This window comes from Trachypithecus francoisi, unplaced genomic scaffold, assembly GCF_009764315.1.
Source record: "Trachypithecus francoisi isolate TF-2019V2 unplaced genomic scaffold, Tfra_2.0 Lachesis_group14, whole genome shotgun sequence".
In the NCBI taxonomy this organism is placed as follows: domain Eukaryota; kingdom Metazoa; phylum Chordata; class Mammalia; order Primates; family Cercopithecidae; genus Trachypithecus; species Trachypithecus francoisi.
Window position 1 is genome coordinate 55,602,345 of NW_022681459.1, and position 22,697 is coordinate 55,625,041.

Sequence of the window (22,697 nt, forward strand, 5' to 3'; positions counted from 1 at the left end):
GGGCAATTCTGCCTCCTAAAAAGCTCCCTTTATGTCTCTCCTTAGACCTAATTCTCATACCCTGGCATGGGAGTGGCCCGTGGGAGTCGGGCCTGAGCAGGGCACTCTGTCTTAATTTGACAGATTTGTAACTGGGTTGTTCCTTCCTTCTTCCTAGGTTTTTTTTTTTTTTTTGAGATGGAGTTTTGCTCTGTTGCCCAGGCTGGAGTGCAGTGGTGCAACCTCAGCTCACTGCAACTTCTGCCTCCCAGGTTCAAGCGATTCTCCTGCCTCAGCCTCCAGAGTAGCTGGGGTTACAGGAGCTTACCACCACACCCGGCTAAATTTGTTGTGTTTTTAGTAGAGATGGGGTTTTGCCATGTTGCTCAGGCTGGTCTTGAACTCCTGACCTCAGGTGATCCACCCACCTCAGCCTCCTACAGTGCTGGGATTACAGGCGTGACTCCTAGGCTTTTTTCCAAGTTTGTATACATGTGTGTGCGTGCGTATCTCTGTGCAAGTGTGTGTGTGTGTGTGTGTGTCAGTGTGTATGTGCATGTGCACGTGTGCACATCTATATGTGCGTCTCTCCATGTATGCACATTTGTGCATGTCTCAGTGCATGTGGCTGTATATGTATGCATGTGCCTGCATGTGATGAGACCTGGGTGCACACGGTCTCAGAGCAGCACTGACTTCCTGCTGGTTGTTCATTATCTCTGACCAGAGTGAGCCTGGGGCGCCCTCCTGCCCTCCCTTCAGTGCATAGAGATGCTGCCCTTAGGTTAGCCTCCTCTCCTGCCTTGGAGTTGGCCACATGGGAACACTCACCCTGTCCTCCCAGGATGACCCCCCCCCCAGGCTCCTGCGGTCAGGAAGTCCCTTCCAAAGCGGGGTCTGCACCAGCTGCGTGTCCTCTGCTGTCAGCAGTGTGCCGTGCGGAACCATGCCTTGTTGCCTTTCCTCCACTGGACTCTGGGCCTTCTTATGCTGCCCGGTGTGTCCTGGATGCCATCCCCCATCAGGGGAGGCTGGGCTGGGGTCAGATGTTGAGAGGTGAGATAGATTTTATGGAGTGCCTGCTCCAAGCTCTTGTTCCACACAGGGGAAACTGAGGCATAGAGGCTCTTTACTCTGGACCCCGTGGTTCTTTTACTGCCCAGGTTCCTGGGACGGCCACAGGCCCCTCTCTCACCCCTATGGACAGCCCATCTAGAAACAGTTCTGTATGGCCAAGATTGGCATGAGGGTTGGTGGGGAGACAGAGGAGCTGCCTGGCACTTGCCCTCCCTGCCGTGAGTGCCTGGTTGGAGGGCGGCGGGGGCAGGACCGAGAGTGCTCCCAGCAGGCTGGTGGAGGTCAGTCCCTCAGCAGATCAGTGAGGGCTCAGGAGTTGGGTCGGGGCTGGGGCAGGGGCTCAGGCCTGGACAGGGAGCCTCCTGTTCCTCCCGGTCACAGCTCGGGAGCATTTTCCAGCACAGATCACTCGGATTGCCTGGAAGGTACGGCCTGCACCAGGGATGATTATAGCTGGCCTGTGGGCTCTTGTTAAACTTGTCATTTCATGAGTCTCCCAGGCAGCCCCAGAAGCTTCCTTCAGGCCAAAACTTCTATGTGGTGGTTTCACTGTCGGAACAAATTAAATTGGCTGTTTGGATGCAGGTGATGAATTGGAGCTTGCAAGTTGTCATTTGGCAGTGGGGTCTCTGTAGGAAAAACAAGCGCTTTCAGTAGGAACGGCACTGGAAGCCACAGACGCTGTGCTGTTTGCGTAATTACATCATGGAGAGCTCATCCAAAAATTAGGAATTCTGCCAGGGACTACAGCCAGCCCTCCCTGTGGAAGTCTGGGTGGCTGGAAGGATGTTACAGACCCCAGTGGGCACCCAGAAGGCCCACAGGGCAGCTCCCAGAGGCCGGTCAGCCGCGTGTTACTGAAGGTTCTGGGGGATTTCTCCTTGCCACCATCAGCTTGCAGGCCTCCTGTGGGCCTGTGAACTCTGTAAAGCAGCGGTTTCGGTGTTCCTCAAAGGATGTGCCCTGCTCCCCTGCCACTGTGGTGGGACAAGTAAGACTCCATTGTCATCCCACAGCCCAAGCAATTTGGATAATTGCTCTCAGGCACCCAGAATCCACCCACCTTGTCAGGTGGGTTAACCTTGTGATTGCTGAATTCCTCTCGGAATGAGAGCTGGGGACACGCCTAAGAGCAGAGGCAGTTACCACCCACGAAACAGGTTCATTCTGTGGATATCACTTTTGTTTGTACACATAACGTCACTTTTATCGCTGATCTGCTCACTTTGGAGTTTTTAAAGCAAAAACAATGCAAGAGAATGGCAAAGGAAATTAATAAGCTGACTTCTGTAGAACAAAAGAAAACAAAATGGAGGCCAGGCGTGGTGGCTCACGCCTGTAATCCTAGCACTTTGGGAGGCCCAGGCGGGTGGATCACCTGAGGTCAGGAGTTCGAGACCAGCCCGGCCAACATGGGAAAACCCTGTCTCTACTAAAAATACAAAAATTAGCTGGGCATGGTGGTGCATACCTGTAATCCCAGCTACTCGGGAGGCTGAAGCAGGAGAATCACTTGAACACAGGAGGCAGAGGTTGCAGTGAGTCAAGACTGAGCCACGGCACTCCAGCCTGGGCGAAACTCTGTCTCAAAAAAAAAAAACAAAAAAAAAAAAAAAAAAGAAAATAATAGAAAAAGGTGAAAAGTTATCTTCTTAACTATCAGGCCAGGCACAGTGGCTCTTGGATGTAATCCCACTATTTTGGGAGGCCAAGGCAGGTGGATCACCTGAGGTCGGGAGTTCAAGACCAGCCTGGCTGTCATGGAGAAACCTCGTTTCTACTAAAAATACAAAAATTAGCCAGGTGTGCGGCTCATGTTTGTGTGTGTGTGTGTGTGTGTGTGTGTGTCCCCAAACAAAAAACCCCCAAACTATCAATAGAGACCAAAAAATGAAATACAGTTTTAGTTACACAACCTTTACAACCGGTTAAAACCTGTATCCCATTTTCTCTCATGAATTTATCTTAGACTGATGTGATATTTAGAAGTAGATTTCTAGGTTAGCAAGCATGTAGCATGTTCTTTTCTTTTTTCTTTTGAGTTGGAGTCTCACTCTGTCTCTCAGGCTGGAGTGCAGTGGTGCGATCTTTGCTCACTGCAACCTCTGCCTCCCAGTTTCAAGTGATTCTCCTGCCTCAGCCTCCCGAGTAGCTGGGATTACAGGTGTGTGCCACCACGCCCAGCTAATTTTTGTATTTTTAGTAGAGACAGGTTTTCACCATATTGGCCAGGCTGGTCTCCAACTCCTGACCTCAGGTGATCTACCCGCCTCGATCTCCCAAAGTGCTGGGATTTCAGGCATGAGCCACTGTGCCCAGCCTCATGTAGCATTTTCTAGTAAATCATTTTGGTATTGTTTTTAGCATAATGGCAGGTCAAAGAACTTATACCATGTGGTTTCAGAGCTTCGAAATGTGGTTTACAGCCCAGATCTAGTCGTCTTTTTTTTTTCTTTTCGAGACGGAGTTTCATTCTGTCACCAGGCTGGAGTGCAGTGGTGCAATCTCAGCTCACTGCAGCCTCCATCTCCCAGGTTCGAGTGATTTTCCTGCCTCAACCTCTTGAATAGCTGGAATTATAGGTGCCTGCCACCACATCCAGATAAATTTTGTATTTTTAGTAGAGACAGGGTTTCACCACGTAGGCCGTGCTGGTCTCGATCCCCTGACCTCAGGTGATCTGCCCGCCTTGGCCTCCCAAAGTGTTGGGATTAGAGTCTGGAGCCACTGTGCCCGGCCTCTAGCCAGTTTTGTACACATACCACTATGTACTCTGCAGTTGTTATCCATAATATTCTGTTTATGTCAAGTAGGTAAAGTTTGTTGACTGTGGTATTCAAATATTCTTTATCATTTTGGTTTTAATTTTTTTTTTGTCTTTGTCTTCTCACTTATTGAGAGAAGTTAGTTATAGATCTCCTACCTTGACTGTAGATTTGTCTATTACTTCTCTTAGTAATCTTGATTTTTGCTATATAGATTTTGAGGCCAGGTTATTAGGTGCATACAAATTTAGAGTTGATTTATCTTCAAATCAAATTGACTCGGTTACCATTATGAAATTCCTCTTCCTTCTGTAGTAAGGATTTCTGCCTTAAATCTACTTTGTCTCATATTAACATAGCTATACCATTTTTCTTTTGGTTGATGTTTATGTGATGTATTTTCTTCTATCCTTTTACTGTCAACATTTTCTGTATCCTTATATTTCAGGTAGAATATAAGCAGTGTGCTAATAGTTGTTTTTCTAAAATCTAGGCTATTTTTTTTTTACAGTTATCTTTAAGTATGAGCATCTTAGTTACAACCTTGTTTTCTGATTCTTCTTACATGTATTTAAACATGGCCATTTGACCCTTATCTCTCTGTAACACCTACACCCAGAAGTAAGTCTAATGATCTCACTGAGTCTGTTTGCTTGAAAGTTTTGTGGTTCCCAGTGTTATTTTTGAGTCTGTGTCTGATGATTCTGTGATCTGTTACCACTCGTCCTTGCTTCTCTTGGTTTTCAAGTGTATTACCTTATATCCTCATATACTTGGCTGCTTTTTATTGAGTGCTAGACATTTTATTTAAAAACTAGAGAGCATTTGAAACTAGAATGGGGGCCAGGTGCAGTGGCTCATGCGTGTAATCCCAACACTTTGGGAGGCCAAGACAGGCAGATCACCTGGGGTCAGGAGTTTCAGACCAACCTGACCAACATGGAGAAGCCCCGTCTCTACTAAAAATATAAACAAATTAGCTGGGTGTGGTAGTGGGTGCCTGTAATCCCAGCTACTCGGGAGGCTGAGGCAGGAGAATCACTTGAACCTCGGAGGTGGAGTTTACAGTGAGCTGAGATTGTGCCATTGCATTCCAGCCTGGGCAACAAGAATGGAACTCTGTCTCACAACAAACAAAAACAAACACACAAAAAAAACCACACACACAAAGAAAAAGAGAAACTAGAATGGGGATGTCATTATCTTCCATGTTTGCTTCTGGCAACCACTGGGAGCACTTGCCCTCCCAGAGCACTTGAATGCAGTCACAGACTTTTTTTTTTTTTTTTTTTTTTGAGACACAGTCTGGCTCCGTCACCCAGGATGGAGTGCAGTGGCATGATCTCTGCTCACTGCAACCCCCGCCTCCCGGGTTCAAGCAATTCTCCTGTCTCAGCCTCCCAAGTAGCTGGAACTACAGGCACCTGCCACCACACCCAGCTAAATTTTGTATTTTCAGTAGAGATGGGATTTCACCTTGTTGGTCAGGCTGGTCTCGAACTCCTGACCTCAGGTGATCCGCCTGCCTCGGCCTCCCAAAGTCACAGACTTTAATGCAGTCACAGACTGAGATGGTTCAAAGCTGGGCTTCCAGTCCTGCAAGGGTGGGTCTTTTTCATTTTTTATTGTTAGTGTAAACCCCTCAGGGTTCCAACCAGAAGCCAAGGAACAACCCTCGGCAGTCCGTGAACCTGTTTTTAATCCTCCAGCCCCATGAACCTAGAAAGCTTTGAGGCATCCTGAGACTCCAGGTCACAGGTGACTGATGAGGCATGGCACCACCTGCTGACCGGGCTGAAGCGTGCCAAGGAGGGCAAGGTTTCAGGTACCTGGCAGCCGTGACCTGATTGCACGCTCAGCCTCCACTGTGTCTTCCAGAAGCAGCTGACAGCCTTGCAGGGAAACATGCCACGCTGTTTTGCAGATTCTGTCTTTTCCTTGGTCATGAGCCTGAAAGTCTGTTTTGCCTGGAGCCACTTCAGTACCTTCAAACAGACATTCTTTAATATTTTGTCTCATGTTCGTAGGTGATTTCAAGAGGAGAGTTGGTCCAAATTGCCGAGTCCTTTCTTAGGAGAACTAAGATTTTGACACTGTCCTTGGCCTACCTTATTTTACAATATGAGCATCTTAGGCCAGTTGCAATGCTGATTTTTGTTTTTTTCATGCATGGAATTAAATACAGAGGATTAAATCTTGTCTTATAAAGTATAATGTTTGCATCCAAAAATAGGAGGCCAATCGTTACCTGAATCGAGCTGGTTCCCAATACTTAAAAGCCTAATGGGGCTTGGTCTTGGCCCTTCCCTTACTTGACCTCCATGAAGCGATGGATGCTTTTTCCCATAGAATAAGACAAGCAGTTCTGATGAGTGTTAACAGCAGCAGCAACAAAGAACAACTTTGCCTACTTTTTTTTTTTTTTTTTTTTTTTTTTTTTGAGACAAGGTCTAGCTCTGTCACCCAAACTGAAGCGTACAGTAGTGCTATCTTGGCTCACAGCAACCTCCAACTCTGGGCTTGAGTGATCCTCACACCTCAGCCTCCCAAGTAACTGGGATTACAGGAACACACCACCATGCCCGGCTAATTTTTGAATTTTTAGTAGACACGAGGTTTTGCCATGTTTGCCAGGCTGGCCTTGACTTCCTGGCCTCAAGCAATCCGCCCGCCTTGACTTGCCAAAGTGCTGAAATTACAGGTGTGAGCCACCCCACCCAGCCAGCTTTGTCTAATTATTATGATTTTGAGACAGTCTTGCCCTTGTCTCCCAGGCTGGAGTGCAGTAATGCAATCTCAGCTCACTGCAACCTCTACCTCCCAGGTTCAAGTGATTCTGCTGCCTTAGCCTCCCGAGTAGCTGGACTTACAGGTGCCCGCCACCATGCCAGGCTAATTTTAGTATTTTTAGTAGAGATGGGGTGTCACCATGTTGGCTAGGCTGGTCTTGAACTCCTGATCTCAGGTGATCCGCCTGCTACGGTCTCCCAAAGTGCTGGGATTAAAGGCCTGAGCCACCACAGACAGCCAACTTTGCCTTTTTTTTTTTTTTTTTTTTCTTTTTCTTGATACCAAGTCTCATTCTGTCACCCAGGCTGGAGTGCAATGGCACAATCTCAGCTCACTGCACCCTCCACCTCCCGGGTTCAAGCAGTTCTCCTGCCTCAGCCTCTGAGTAGCTAGGATTACAGGCACCCACCACCACACCTAGCTAATTTCTGTATTTTTAGTAAAGATGGGGTTTCACCATGTTGGCCAAGCTGGTCACGAACTTTTGACTTCAGGTGATCCACCCGCCTCAGCCTCCCAGAGTGCTGAGATTACAGGCCTGAGCCACCGCACCCGGCCAACTTGGCCTAATTTTTAAACCCATCTTGTATCTGGTACCACAGCATCAGTCTCCCTTCACAGCTTCCTTAAGTGACTGCAAAGCATTGTCTCGTTCATTGCCATTGTACCAATCAGTTGGTGTGGCTCTCCCTGCTCCAGATCCTGAACAACTACCTCCAGTTTGAGGTGTCCCATGGCCCCTCCGATGTGGAGTTTGTGATGCTGTCCGGGCTGCGGGTGACCGACGGGGAGTGGCACCACCTGCTCATCGAGCTGAAGAATGTTAAGGAGGACAGTGAGATGAAGCACCTGGTCACCATGACTTTGGATTATGGGATGGACCAGGTGAGCTGGTACCTGCACCTCCTCTGGGGATAGACCGTCTGGCCCAGGGAAGGACAGAATGACCCCTTGATGTGCCAGGACCCGCCAGAGACCTTGTGGATTTGGGGAGGCACTTTCTGGGCCCCCGCAAGTGGGCTTCTGTTCTGCCCTGTACTGAGGTCACTGGCATCTTCCTCACCTCCTTTACCCGGATGCCCCGCCCCGGGCAGTCAGCAGCTGACTTCCTCCAGCTGCATTTCTCAGCGTGGTGCTGTTAGTGCCTTCAGCAGTGGTTTCTTTTAGCAAAGCCATCTTGAGCAACACCTGCAGGCTCAGTACTGTGTCTTTAGGGTACTGAAGTAGCAATGCCAGGGCCCGTGCCCTCAGAGCATGGATGGGGAGAAAAACTGGGAGAGCAGTGAGACCCAGGCCCTGGACAGGCCTGTGAGACACCAGGGAGCCACACCTGTCCTAGCAGGCAGATGGCGTTATCCCAGACAATGTTCAGAACACTTACTGAACCAAACTGGGTTTCCACAGTTTGCAGGCGGGTGACTCAACATGTTGTCTGTGAAATGCCCACACACTTCTACCTGGGATTTCCAAGAGCTCTTGGAGCCAAGGCTCATCTTACAACACAGACCTGGGAGTAAATAGGTGTGTTCCAGGCACCTGCTTTTCTGGGACTGGATCTCAGCCAAGACCCTCTTGGGTTCCCACAGTGTTAATGGGTGAACGAATTTCCGTTCACTGCTGTCTTCCTGATTCGCCAGACTCTCTGTCACAGTGTCTGTGACAGCGGGGCTGGTTTAGCGTTGTGCCCTTGACAGAGGCGGGACAGTTGCCCACGTTGACCCCACTGGCTGCTTTGGCTAGGCTGGGACATGGACACCCATCCTCTGGCCTGGTCCCCTCGCCCTGATCATCACAGCCAGCCATGCTGTCCACCTGGGCCCAGCTCTCTCTTTGGAGGCCCAGATGTCCTCAGGCTCTGGGGAGCTTGTTGAAGCGACTGTTTAGGCTTCCAGCACATTCTTCAGGCTGGAAGACGCTTCTAGGGTGGTGGACTCTGCCCCCAGAGCTCCGCCCCTCTCTCCACACAGAACAGGGCAGATATCGGGGGCATGCTTCCCGGGCTGACAGTCAGGAGCGTGGTGCTCGGGGGCGCCTCTGAAGACAAGGTCTCCGTGCGCCGTGGATTCCGAGGCTGCATGCAGGTAGGTGGGGCTGGTGGCGGTGGAGTGGGTGGGGGGGGGCCTGTCCCTCACAGGTGGCTCCGAGGCTGCCAGCACCGCCGTTGGTGCCGTTGGTCACCCTGTTAGCTTTCAATGAGTGAAGAATTTGTCTGATAGACATCCCCACTTTAACAGATCCTGTTTCTTCTTTAGACCCATCCTTCCCTGCGGTTCCCTTGGCATCCTGGCCGTCCCTGGCCCCCACAGCTCCCCACTGCCCCCCACTGCCATGCCAGCCACCTGCCCCTCTGCCTTTGTGAAGCGTCCTGAATCGAGCCCCTCGCTGCCGCCTGTGCCCTGGAGCCAGGGGTTCCAGCTACAGCCGAGGGAGCTGCTCTCAGAGTCGCTCAGCTCTCAGCCCCCTCGGCTCTCAGCCCCCTCGGCTCTCAGCCCTCTCGGCAGCGATGTCCACTACTCACACTCCCACCATGCACCCCAGGAGATCGGGCCGGCGTGCCCTCTGAGCTCCTCACCCAGCTCTCCACTACACTCCGGCCACTAGGCCATGGGGCGAGAGGAGCAGCCCTGCCCACCCCAGCTCTGCAGATAAATGAGGTGTCACAAATGAATGCCTCGCGAGGGACCAGAGAGGTCTCAGGGTTCCCTTAACCCCTACTTACCTTTCCGGGCTCCTGCAGCCCCAATGCCCTTTCCTTAATGCAGGGAGTGAGGATGGGGGGGACGCCCACCAACGTCGCCACCCTGAACATGAACAATGCGCTCAAGGTCAGGGTGAAGGACGGCTGTGATGTGGGGGACCCGTGTACCTCGAGCCCCTGTCCCCCCCACAGCCGCTGCCATGACGCCTGGGAGGACTACAGCTGCATCTGTGACAAAGGTGGGACCGCCCTCCCGGGGCCCTTCAGTGACAGGGAGGCCTCTCATGACTGAAACACAGGAGGGGGTCTCAGTTTGGACATTGGTGTCCCCAGCCGACTCCCTGTGGTTCCGTGGAGCCCTGAGCTTTATAACAAGTGGGTCTGCCTAGAGAGAGACTCTGAGCCTCTTCCTTACTCGAGGCACAGAGTGCCCCAGGTGCTCTCCTCAGCACATGGGGTGATCAGCAAAGAAATAATGAAAAGTAAGGCTGGGCACAGTGGATCGCACCTGTAATCCCAGCACATTGGGGGGCCAAAGTGGGTGGGTCACTTGAGACCAGGAGTTCAAGACCAGTCAGGCAACATGATGAAACCCCATCTCTACCAAAAAAAAAGTTAGCCAGGCGTGGTGGCATGCACCTGTGGTCCCAGCTACGTGGGAGACTGAGGTGGGAGGATCACTTGAGCCTGTTAGGCAAAGGTTGCAGTGAGCTGAGATCATGCCACTGCACTTCAGCCTGGGCAACAGAGCAAGACTCTGTCTCAATGAATGAATGAATGAATGAATTAGTGAAAAGTACACATTAAGGATATCCTCCCTTCAGGGTGGCCTCTGAGTTTTGAGGTGCTGAAGTCATCTGCTGGTGGCCGTTCCCCATGTGTCCTGGGGTGGGCCTGGGCCCCGTGTTCCAAGGCTCTCAGCCTCCTTGGGGCAGCCAGGAAGGCCTTCCTCTCTGCATTCACCGAGTCTAACCCGCCTAACGCTGTGTTTCTGGGGACTCTGGCAGCCTTTCTCTTCCCTCTGCTGAGTACCAGGGAAAGTCAGATCTCGGGGAGACAGGTTGCTCCAGATAGTTTAACGTGGAAGATCTCATGGATTCTGGGTGGAGGTAATGCTCGCTCTGTCCTTGCAGGGTACCTTGGAATAAACTGTGTGGATGCCTGTCACCTGAACCCCTGCGAGAACATGGGGGCCTGCATACGCTCCCCCGGCTCCCCGCAGGGCTACGTGTGCGAGTGCGGGCCCAGCCACTACGGGCCGTACTGCGAGAACAAGTAAGAGCAGCCCCGGGGACCTCCCTGTGCCTTCAGAGTCCACATGGCTGTGTTCCCTCTTAAGTCAGTGTCTTCTCTTTCTTATTTTGACCCGAAGATATGTGTAATTCTGGATAACAGGACATACTTTTTTTTTCAAAATTGGCATGAATTAAATGATAATTTTTTTTTTTTTTTTTTTTTTTGAGACAGAGTCTTACTCTGTCATCCAGACTGGAGGGCAATGGTGCGATCTTGGCTCCCTGCAACCTCTGCCTCCTGGGCTCAAGCGATTCTCCTGCCTCAGCCTCCCGAGTAGCTGGTCCTACAGGTGCCTGCCACCATGCCCAGCTAATATTTTGTATTTTTAGTAGAGATGGGATTTCACCATATTGGTCAGGCTGGTCTCGAACTCCTGACCTCAGGAGATCCACCTGTCTCAGCCTCCTAAAGTACTGCGATTATGAGTGTGAGCCACCACGCCTGAGCAATGAGAATCGATTGGGACATCTCAAACTAACTCCATTGGATCATGTGTCCACGCCAGAAACGTGCAATATGACTCACCTGGAGTCCTTGCTGTGCCCAGAGCGAACAGACCCCATGAGATGCAGCCAGACGTGCGATTTATAGAGAATGCTTTCTCCCTCGAGTCGGTGGGGTTGAGGTCGTGTCTGATGAGTGTGGAGATCCTGGTGTGGTTAGGACAGGCAGCAGCATGCTCTCTGGGCTCCCAGAGTGCCCTTTGCACAGGGATCGCTGGGCGCAGTGTGTAGTCATTACAAGTGTCACTTTGTCTAAGGTGGAGCTGCTTGGTTCTTCATAAACCAAGGTTCTGGGCCGCCGTGGAGGTGATGCCCCCATGGCTCATTGTCCTCAGCTGCTGGTGGCCCTCAGGTGTGGGGACACCTGCTACGCTCTGTTCTTTGTCCACCTGAGCCTAGAGCAGGTGCTGTGATCCCGGCTGTGACCCCATGAGCGGGAAGCAGCCTGTGCCCTGGAGCTGGTGACCTCACGAGAAGATGGCACCACGTCATTCTTGGATACCACCAAGATCTAATGCAAGGGAGAGCTTAGAGGAGGTGCCCTGCGAGTGGAGAGGGAGGTGGGAGCCAGTGAGGCTGAAGCCAGAGGGCTTTCTGGGAACGAAAGCAACAGAGCCAAGCTGGAGAGGAGTAAGGGGATGAGGCTGGTCTAGGGAGGCCTGGGTGGGGACGGGGGTGGGCCCACAAGCCAGGAACAGAGCTTGGCTGTGTGGAGGCCCTGGGGGGCCCAGCACTAAAGTGGCAGAACCAGGTCTGGTCTTAAGGAACCCCCAGCTGCCGCATGGAGCACAACTTGGAGCAGGGGGGTTGCGAAGAGGCCGATCAGCGTCTCCATGCCCGGTGCCGCAGTCACCAGGGCTGCAGGGAGATGAAGGCTCTGGGGCCCCCACTGCACACACACATCCAGAAACACCACACTCTATCTCTGGCCGGTTGTCTTTGTGACCCTGATTTGTACACAGTCCTTAATACTTGCTCATCAAGGGAGTGAATGCTAGAGGCTGGCAGCTGGGTAGAGGGAACTCGGTTAGCCAGGATGGGGAATGCAGGAGCCTGCAGGACACTCGGGCGGGGCTGTTGCAAGCAGGTGCAGCCCCCATCAGGGACAGGTAGGACAACTCAGGCACAGCAGCGACCGGCACCTCTGAGGCCTGGCTCTGTCCCTGCAGTGTTGCTCATCTTCAGTGTCTGTTGCTGTCCGCCGGGGGAGGCTCGGGGAGGCAGGACTGGCTTCCACTGGGTTCTGAGTGCATGGACGTGTGCTGCTGACCTAAGGGGCACGCTACACCAGGGCTGCCCTGAGCATCTGTGGGGCTGGTGGCCAGGGGACCTGGGGGACAACAGAAGCTGCCAAACTCCCTGTTTAGGAGCTTCCCGCGGGCATCTCATGCTGGCACTCACCCCAAGCGCACTTTGAGAAGTTGTGCCAGGCAGCTGAGTTCAGTCTGCCTGTGTGGGGCTGCATCGTGAAAGGTCAGCCCTTGCAGTAGGGTTCACTGTCATTAAGCCCTAGTGAGCCAGGCATCATGTGGACGTGGGGCACACAGTGGACATAGATGCCGTCCCAGTCACTTTGGGCATGGCGGATCTGTGGGTGGGGGGTGAGGTTGGGAGCCAGTAGAGGGGAGACTGAGGCCACATAATGCGAAAGGGAAGCTCCCAGAGCTGGACCCAGCCAGGTCTCCTGGACAGCCATCTCCACACTGCCAGCGGGCCTTTTCTCGTTCCAGAAAGCACAGTTGCATAAACCTTCCAGCTGCCCTCTTATTTTCCCCACAGACTCGACCTTCCGTGCCCCAGAGGCTGGTGGGGGAACCCTGTCTGTGGACCCTGCCACTGTGCTGTCAGCAAAGGCTTTGATCCTGATTGTAATAAGACCAACGGCCAGTGCCAATGCAAGGTGAGGCCCAGCCCCCATGGTCCCTGCACGTCCACCCCAGGCCCTGAGCCCAGGGAGATGGCTGTGTGTGCTAACACACATGCACAGATGCCCTTACATATACACACGCCTACACACCCTGCCTGTACACACCCCCTACATACACACATGCCTGCACACACCCTGCCTGTACACACACCTGCACACACACCTGTGCCCACTCACACATTTGTGTCCAGATGTGGTTTTTGGTTTCCTTGCTGTTCCCCCGTGCTCTGTGACTACTCCATGGCTGTTTTCTACATGTAAACTACGGGTTCAGCCCCGCCAGCCCCCGCCCGTGGAACAGGAATCCCTTCCTGCTGCCGGCCCACTGCCTATGGCTGTGGGCAGCCCAGCCATTTCTGAGGGCTGGCTCATCTCTGGCACCACCCCGGCCCTCCTGGCCTCCTGGTTGGCCATTTTCCTGGTCTTTTTTTTTTGAGACGGAATCTTGCTGTGTTGCCCAGACTGGAATGCAGTGGTACAATCTCGGCTCACTGCAGCCTCTGCCTCCCGGGTTCCAGCGATTCTTCTGCCTCAGCCTCCTGAGTGGCTGGGATTACAGGTGCCCACCACCACGCCCAGCTAATTTTTATATTTTTAGCAGAGACAGGATTTCACCATGTTGGCCAGGCTGGTCTTGAACTCTTGACCTCAGGTGATCCACCCGCCTCAGCCTTCCAACGTGCTGGGATTACAGGTATGAGCCACCGTGCCCGGCCATTTTCCTGGTCTTCACCAAGCTGACGTCCCATGACAACAGCAGTTTTAAAATAGAAAGCGTCACTAAGTGCGTTATGCCCCACCCCCGTCCAGGGCTGTCCGTCCTGACCTGCGTGCAGCACAGAACTCACGTCTCACATCTCCAGATATGCACACGTGTTCTCAGTGCAGACTCTAGGGACCCCTCCCCACCCCTCTCAGGATACATCACCTCCTTCAGGATCTTCGTGTGCACCACAGCCATAACACTCACAGTAACTTGAAATCCAGATGTTAGGTCTGAGGGTAACAGGAGCCTGGGCGAGGGACATGAGCTTCCTGCAGATGCGGCCGGCCCTAGGAGGGAAGCTGGCATCAGGGTACCCATGGATGCCATCCCGTGATGTCAGTAGTGTCCTGAGTGCCCGCAGTGGTTCCAACAGCAAGTGGGACTTGTGTCCTAAAAGGCTCAAATTAAACAGCTCTCCTGGGTCCAGGTTGGTCCACACACGTCACCAGATGGTGGTGGTGGCACAGTGGGTGGCAGAGCAGAGGGGACGTTGGAAGTGAATTGGCGAAAACCTGCCTATGATTTTTTTCTCATCCAAAGTTATAGGCAGGGTGTGATGGCTCATGCTTGCAATCGCAGCTACTCTGGAGGCCGAAGCAGGAGGGATTACTTGAGCCCAGGAATTCAAGACTACCCTGGGCAACATAGTGAGACTCCCATTTCTACAAAAAATAAAAACATTAGCTGAGCGTGCTGGTGCATGCCTGTGATCCCAGCTACTCGGGAGGCTGAGGTGGGAGGATCACTTGAGCCCTGGAGGTTAAGGCTGCAGTGAGCTGTGATTGTACCACTGCATTCCAGCCTGGGCAACAGAGTGAGACCCCATCTCCAAAAAATAGAAAAGCAAAGTTACAGAAAATGTAATAAAAAAACATAAAGATCGCAGTCACCCCATGTCGCCTCCCAGCTGTGATTGTTAGTGTTTTAGCATGTCTTCTGGGCCTGCCGCTTACCACCATTTTGCACACAGTTGGAGTCCCCGCCTGTCACACAAGTCTGAACATTGCTCACGAGTCTCCCCAAGTCATGGCCTGCCCCATTTTCTGGGGCGGTGTTGGGGGGTTGCTACTTGGGCCTGGGGAGGTCCAGTGACTGGCCCAGGCAGTGTAGCCAGTAAATGGCAAGGGTCAGGCATGAACCCAGGACTTTCTGAACCCAAAGTACAAGCTCTTGATTGTCACCCTGGTCCACCCAATGGTGGACGTTCAGGTGGCTTCTAATTTTTCCAAACAACTTAAAAAAAATGCCCAAGGGCTATCCCCATGCGTAAGCCTCCATTTGGATCTCTGATTCTTTTTAGGACAAATACGAAGGTGCTCACTGCTGAGATTTGCTAAGACATGAGGGAGGGCATGCTTCCCAGAAGAACTGCTCTCCTGGGTCTGGCCTTGTGGGGCCCTGGGAGGCAGCCCTCGTTGGGTGTGGGATGTGGGCAGAAGGTAGCCATGAGGGGTGAGATGGCTGGCGGCCGACACACGCACCTGGGTGGGAGTCTGGACGTTGCTCGGGAAATGCGCTGCAAGGTAGGGCCTCTCCTGGGCATCTGAAGTCACAGGCCCTGCCTCTGGCTTTTGCAGGAGAATTACTATAAACCCCCAGCCCAGGATACCTGTCTGCCCTGCGACTGCTTTCCCCATGGCTCCCACAGCCGCACCTGCGACATGGCCACCGGGCAGTGTGCCTGCAAGCCCGGCGTCATCGGCCGCCAGTGCAACCGCTGTGACAACCCGTTTGCTGAGGTCACCACATTCGGCTGTGAAGGTCTGTGTTGCCCCTTGACACCCTGCAGGTTACAGCGCAGGGACAGGCTGCTGCCCTGGCGTGCACATGTGTGCATGCACGCCGGCTGTTTGGGGGAACTCTGGGCTCCCTTGTGTTCTGCTTTCTCTTGACCTTCTGGAAACCTGGTTCTGCGTGAGGGGGTGTGGGTCAGAGCCTGGTCACCCCCTCTCCAGCTCTGACGTGGATGGGGGCAGGGGAGATGCTAGGGTTCGGTTTTTGGTGGGAGCGGGGCCTCCTGCAGGGAGGCACATGCAGACAGTGGTGCCTGTTTGTGGTGGTGGGCACGGCATGCCCTGCTGAGCAGCCTTCTCTCCTCTCTACCCCAGTGATCTACAACGGCTGTCCCAAAGCGTTTGAGGCCGGCATTTGGTGGCCACAGACCAAGTTCGGGCAGCCAGCTGCGGTGCCGTGCCCCAAGGGATCCGTTGGTGAGTCCCTGGGGCCTGTGGCATCCACGGGTAGGGAACTGAGGCACGCGTCCTTGTGGGAGAGCCGGTCGAGATGTGGGGACTCACGGAATGTTTCGTGCTGAAGAAACATCAGCAGGCAAAGTGCTGGGGAGAAATCAGATCACCTTTTCCCTACCCATAAATACACAAAACAGGCAGAGGATGTAACAGAAACATGAACAGCGTAGTGCCTGTGGGGACGCCTGCCAGTCAGACCCAGCCAGTCCCTGCTCTGCCGCTCAGGCTGGGGCACCTGGACAAATGGCTTCACTGTTTATAGCATTGGATTTCCTCTGTGAAATGGGGACAGTGACTTTGTCCACGCTGTGAGGGGCATCTGGGGAGTGCAGTGAGGCAAAGAAAGGCCTGGCCGAGACAGATTCCTGGCACGTGGGTTCATGGCCGCCCGGCGGATGGTGTTGCTGATTTCTTTCCTTGCAGACTTGCTCGGAGGCGCTGGCTCCTGTTGGCTGGGCGCCTGAAACACCTGGTTGTCAGTGTCAGAGCAGCTTCGGCCGTGGCCCTGACATGAAAGAGGGGCGCTGGTGTTGGCCTTCCAGCCCCCCCGGGGTTCTCACCGCCACGCGGTGTTCTGTGTTTAAGTACATTTGGATTGGGGATTGAAATACACAAGCATTGATCAACAATTTAAGTTTCAGGATTTGCACACCTGCTCTGCTTCCCTAGGAAATGCGGTCCGACACTGCAGCGGGGAGAAGGGCTGGCTGCCCCCAGAGCTCTTTAACTGCACTACCATCTCCTTCGTGGACCTCAGGGCCATGGTAGGGGCGCCTCGAGGATGCGTGTTCAACGGGGCACGTGTGTGTTCGTGTGTGCATGCAAGGGTTTGTGTGGGCCGAGGCTCCTGGGCTGGGGAGGGTTAGGGCAGCTGTGGTGCCGCAGGGACAGCCCCACGGGCCCGCAGCCTGGAGTCAGCAGGTTCCTGTGGACCTGGGGGCACTGGCACCTGAGCCGGGCACCCCCATGTGCACTTCTGTCCCCCAGAGGACCCAGCTCTGTGTCTTTGGTTCTGAAAACGCAGGGTCCCTGCATTTGTCTCCATTTGCCCCCTGATCCCGCCCTATTTCATAGCATTTGTTCCCATGTCTCCTGCTTGCTGTCTTTCTCCGAGCCCTCTTTGGCTCACCAGACCCTTATTTCCATGTTTTCCATGTTCTAGCTGTCAGCGGTGCTCATTTTTTGGGCTTCTGGTTTTTTTTTGGTTTTTTTTTTTTTGAAGACGGAGTCTCACTCTATCTCCCAAGCTGGAGGGCAGTGTCACGGTCTCAGCTCACTGCAACCTCTGCTTCCCGGATTCAAGCAATTCTCCTGCCTGAGCCTCCCCAGTAGTTGGGACTTACGGGTGCCCACCACCACACCCTGCTAAATTTTTTACTTTTAAGATAGAGACATAGAGTATTTTTTTTTTCTTTTTTGAGACAGAGTCTTGGTCAGTTGGCCAGGCTGGAGTGCGGTGGCGCGATCTTGGCTCACTGCAAGCTCCGCCTCCCAGGTTCACACCATTCTCCTGCCTCAGCCTTCCGAGTAGCTGGGACTACAGGCGCCCGCCACTACGCCCGGCTAGGTTTTTTTTGTATTTTTGTAGAAACGGGGTTTCACCGTGTTAGCCAGGATGGTCTCGATCTCCTGACCTCGTGATCCGCCCATCTCGGCCTCCCAAAGTGCGACAGAGTATTTTTTTTTTTTTTTTTTTTTTTTTTTTTTTTTTTTTTGAGGCAGAGTCTCGCTCTGTCGCCCAGACTGGAGTGCAGTGGCGCAATCTCGGCTCACTGCAAGCTCCGCCTCCCGGGTTCACGCCATTCTCCTGCCTCAGCCTCCCGAGTAGCTGGGACTACAGGCGCCCGCCACCTCGCCCGGCTAGTTTTTTGTATTTTTAGTAGAGACGGGGTTTCACCATGTTAGCCAGGATGGTCTCGATCTCCTGACCTCGTGATCCGCCCGTCTCGGCCTCCCAAAGTGCTGGGATTACAGGCTTGAGCCACCGCGCCCGGCCAAGTATTTTTAAAATAGAGAGTAGAGACGGGTTTTCACCGTGTTGGCCAGGCTGATCTCGAACTCCTGACCTCAAATGATCTACCTGCCTCGGCCTCCCAAAGTGCTGGGATTACAGGCAGAAGCCACCGTGCCCAGCCAGGCTTTTGGATTTTTTTAAGTTCTTTTCTGACAAGGAAACTTGCACCGGACAGTAGTGAGTTGCTGAGTAACCGCAGGAACCGAAAGCAGCCAAAGTGGGTTTGCACACATCGCGACCACCTCCCTGTTGCAGAATGAGAAGCTGAGCCGCAACGAGACACAGGTGGATGGTGCCGGGGCCCTGCGGCTGGTGAGGGCGCTGCGCAACGCTACACAGCACACGGGCACGCTCTTTGGCAATGACGTGCGCACGGCCTACCAGCTGCTGAGCCGCGTCCTTCAGCACGAGAGCTGGCAGCAGGGCTTCGACCTGGCAGCCACACAGGATGCCGACTTCCACGAGGTAGGAGGGTGGCCGCTGCCCTGGCTCGGGGACACTCGGGAATACCCATGGGCAGACGCTGTGGGGCTGGGCATCCACCTCAGCTTGTGGAAGATGGTTGTGTCTGGGATCCCCGAGGCAACGCCTCATTTCTCAAATGTGAGCCGTGGCGGGTGCAGCACCTGGCTCAACTGACGAGCTCTACAGAGTGTTCCGGAAGGAAACGGGCAGGTCACAGCCTTGCCGGTGATCCTAGTAGGGCCTGTAGTGTGATCTAAGTGGCTTCTGAGGGGTTCTAAGTGGCCCACCTGAATCAGCCCCTCCCTTCCACGTAGCCTGTGATGTAGTATTGTCCACCCATTTGACAGGCACCGAAACAGGCACGGAGAGCTAAGGAGTTTGCCCAAAGGCGCAGCTCGTAAGGCGCAGGGCCCGGCAGTGGGCCCCCATGTCCACCCCCACCTGCAGCTCTGAGGTCCTGCTTTCAGAGGGCCATGCCTCCACCTCAACCCTCCAGCTCTGTGTGTGGAACTTGTCAGCCCCTGAGCAGTGTCTTTTTAGGGTGAATGCAGAGGAGGCTCATGCAGCCTGATATTTGGAAACTGCCCTTGGGGACTCCAGAAGTTTCCTTGTGGCTCCACTGCAGGCCTCTTCAGACAGGACCCCCAGTGGAGCGCCTGTCCACAAAGAGCCCACGGGGGACTCCCTGTCCCTCCCACCCATCCACACGGAGCCCTCAGGGACCTCCTCATCTACAAAGGGCCTCCAGTCCATGCAGGGCCCCCACGGAACCTTCCGGTCTGCATAAGGACGCCAGAGACCAGACAGGGTCCCCTTGCTGGGATTTGAGTTCCAGCCTGAGAGTCGGGCCAGTGGCGTTTATTCTCCACGCGTGACTCTGCAAACAAGTGTCCTTCCTGGTTTCTGTTTCTTTTTTTTTTTTTTTTTTTTTTTTTTTGGAGATGGGGTCTTGGGTCTTGTTCTGTTGTCCAGGCTGGAGTGCAGTGGTGCGATCTTAGCTCACTGCAACCTCCACCTCCCGGGTTCCAGCAATTCTTCTGCCGCAGCCTGCCAAGTAGCTGGGATTACAGGCGCCCACCACCATGCCTGGCTAATTTTTTGTATTTTTGGTAGAGTTAGGGTTTCACCGTGTTGGCCAGGCTGGTCTCGAACTCCTGACTTCAGGTGATCCACCCGCCTCAGCCACCCAAAGTGTCGGGATTACAGGCATGAGCCACGTGCCCAGCCCTGGTTTCTGTCTTGGGTGTGGTCCCCAGGCCCCTGAGCACAGCCTCATGCCTGCACCCAGTTGTTCACATAGACCCTGGGGTGCGCGGAGGCTGAGGGTAACCCTCGGAGGAGCTGCCCACGTGTCCACAGCGGCCTCAATGTGGGTCCTCTGCTCAGCCCAGGTTGTGGTGGTTCCAGCACTGCTGTACGTGGTGGGGTTCAGGAGGACTTCTGATATGACCAGGGGCGTCTCCACATGTCTTCCCTGCCTTAGCGTCTTGGGGTGTGTGTGGAAAAAACCCTGGCAGGGTTCACTCTGACAGAGTCCCATCCTCTGACATTGAATCCCCCACAGTCCCTGTGGTTTATGTGATGGGATTCAGGATTTATAAAAATCACACATTAAAAAATGACTTGTGGCTGGGCGTGGTGGCTCACACCTGTAATCCCAGCACTTTGGGAGGCCGAGATGGGCAGATTGCCTGAGCCCAGGAGTTTGAGACCAGCCTGGGCAACATGGTGAAACCCCGTCTCTTCTAAAATACAAAAAAAATCTGCCGGGCGGGGTGGTGGGCGCCTGTAATCCCAGCTACATGGGAGGCTGAGGCATGAGAATTGCTGGAACCTGGGAGGCGGAGGTTGCAGTGAGCCAAGACCATGCCACTGTACTCCAGCCTGGGCAACAAAGTGAAACTCTGTCTCCAAAAACAAAACAAACAGACTTCCTTATCTATTTGAATTCAACTTTGATTAATGTTTGATCCTATTTATAAACTTAGACCATGAAATTCCCCTAAGTATTTTAAATGGAATTAATATATGTTATATATTCGATTTTTCTTTTTGTATTTCAGTTGTTCGGCTAGCAAACAGACCTTCCAAGCATTTAAACAGTGCTTGTAAATCTAGTAAATTAAGCTAAAAATATGAAGCATCTTTAATTCTCTGGATTTTAATATACTTTATGAGCTTAGTAACGTTTTTCTATTCCTCCTAAGATAAACTTTTTGAAAAAAAAAATTTGGGAGCTAGGCCAGGCGCAGTGGCTCACGCTTGTAATCCCAGCACTTTGGGAGGCCGAGGCAGGTGAATCACCTGAAGTCAGGAGTTCAAGACCAGCCTGGCCAACATGGTGAAACCCCGTCTCTACTAAAAATACAAAAATTAGCCGGGTGTGGTGGCACATGTGTGCCTGTAATCCCAGCTACTCAGGAGGCTGAAGCAAGAGAATTGCTTGAACCCAGGAGGCAGAGGTTGCAGTGAGGTGAGATCGCGCCACTGTACTCCAGCCTGGGCAACAAGAGCGGAAGTCTGTCTCAAAAATAAATAAATAAATAAAAATAAACACTAATATTAAAGAGCACAATCTGAAGTGTAGGGCTGGAATGAATGAGCCCATCAGGCAAGCAAAGGCTTTCAGGGCTGCTGTCCCTCAGTCCCGCGAGCCAGGCCCCCTCAGGCTGAGTATTGAGCGCTGTCTATCTGACCAGGACGTCATCCGCTCGGGCAGTGCCCTCCTGGCCCCGGCCACCAGGGCGGCATGGGAGCAGATCCAGCGGAGTGAGGGTGGCACGGCACAGCTGCTCCAGCGCCTCGAGGGCTACTTCAGCAACGTGGCACGCAACGTGCGACGGACCTACCTGCGTCCCTTTGTCATCGTCACCACCAACATGAGTAAGGCCCTGGCTGCGTGGGGGGTGGAACCCTGCTACCATCAGGGGTGTTCCCCAGAGCTAGGCCCCCATGGGGTGAAGCAGGTGGGCTCCTGGTCCCCCCTTGGCCATGCTCTTAGAAAAATGATTCTGAGGCCAGGCGCAGTGGCTCATACCTGTAATCCTAGCACTTCGGGAGGCCGAGACAGGCAGATCACGTGAGGTCAGGAGTTGGAGACCAACCTGGGCAAAATGGTGAAACCCGTCTCTACTAAAAATATAAAAAGTAACCAGGCGTGGTGGTACATGCCTGTAATCCCAGCTACTCGGGAGGCTGAGGCAAGAGAATCACCTGAACCTGGGAGGCAGAGGTTGCAGTGAACCAAGATTGCGTCATTGCGCTCCAGCCTGGGTGACAGAGCAAGACTCCATCTCAAAAAAAAAAAAAAAAAAGATTCAGCAGCTAGGCCTCTGTTTCGTCGTCTGTAAATGGAGCCTTTGAGAAGACAGTCTGCGATGACACACCCATGGCTCCCACAGGACAGGTCCTGGGCTTGGAAAATGTTGGGCCATGATCTTGGGGGTCCAGCAGGCCTTCCAGACCCTCAAGTGTGAGACTCTAGAAGGATGGGTGTCGAGAGCCCTGCCTCACTCCAGGCTCGCTGCAGACAGGTGCAGGTACAGGTGGGATGCAGGAAGTTGGAAGTCAATTCTGTTCTAAAGATGGTCAGTCAGCTGGGCGTAGTAGTTCACACCTTGTAATCCCAGCACTGTGGGAGGCCGAGGTGGGCAGATTCCTTGAGCCCAGGAGTTTGAGACCAGCAGGGCGCCATAGTGAGACCCTGTCTCTATTAAAAAAATAAAATAAAAATTAGCCAGGTGTGGTAGCATGCTCTTGTATTCCCAGCTACTCAGGAGGCAGAGATGGGAGGATCGCTTGAGCCCAGGAGGATGAGGCTACAGTGAGCTGAGATTCTGCTACTGCACTCCAGCCTGGGTGACAGAGTGAGGCCCTGTCTCAAAAAATAAATATAAGTAAATAGTCTGAGTGTGGTGGTTCATGCCTGTAATCCCAGCACTTTGGGAAGCCAGAACATGCAAATCACTTGAGGTCAGGAGTTTGAGACCAGCCTGGCCAACATGATGAAACCCCATCTACCAAAAATACAAAAAGCCAGGCGTGGTCGTGCCTGCCTGTAGTCCCAGCTACTTGGGAGACTGAGGCAGGAGAGTTGCTTGAACCTGGGAGGCGGAGGTTGCAGTGAGCTGAGATCGCACCACTGCGCTCCAGCCTGGGAGACACTGCG

The 22,697-nt window shown here is 53.2% G+C and overlaps 1 protein-coding gene across 3 annotated transcripts in view; it reads left to right on the forward strand.

Annotated features, from left to right (window-relative positions):
• The window catches only part of CELSR1 (cadherin EGF LAG seven-pass G-type receptor 1), a 186,205-nt gene that overhangs the window by 138,296 nt on the left and 25,212 nt on the right, over positions 1-22,697 (forward strand). For all 3 annotated transcript variants that reach the window (XM_033233563.1, XM_033233562.1, XM_033233561.1), the window contains exons 10-19: positions 7,311-7,496; positions 8,579-8,692; positions 9,374-9,548; positions 10,443-10,584; positions 12,888-13,008; positions 15,379-15,562; positions 15,910-16,011; positions 16,720-16,814; positions 18,320-18,529; positions 21,229-21,412. In XM_033233563.1, the coding sequence (XP_033089454.1) occupies positions 7,311-7,496; positions 8,579-8,692; positions 9,374-9,548; positions 10,443-10,584; positions 12,888-13,008; positions 15,379-15,562; positions 15,910-16,011; positions 16,720-16,814; positions 18,320-18,529; positions 21,229-21,412 (1,513 nt within the window). The remainder of the gene's footprint in view (positions 1-7,310; positions 7,497-8,578; positions 8,693-9,373; positions 9,549-10,442; positions 10,585-12,887; positions 13,009-15,378; positions 15,563-15,909; positions 16,012-16,719; positions 16,815-18,319; positions 18,530-21,228; positions 21,413-22,697) is intronic.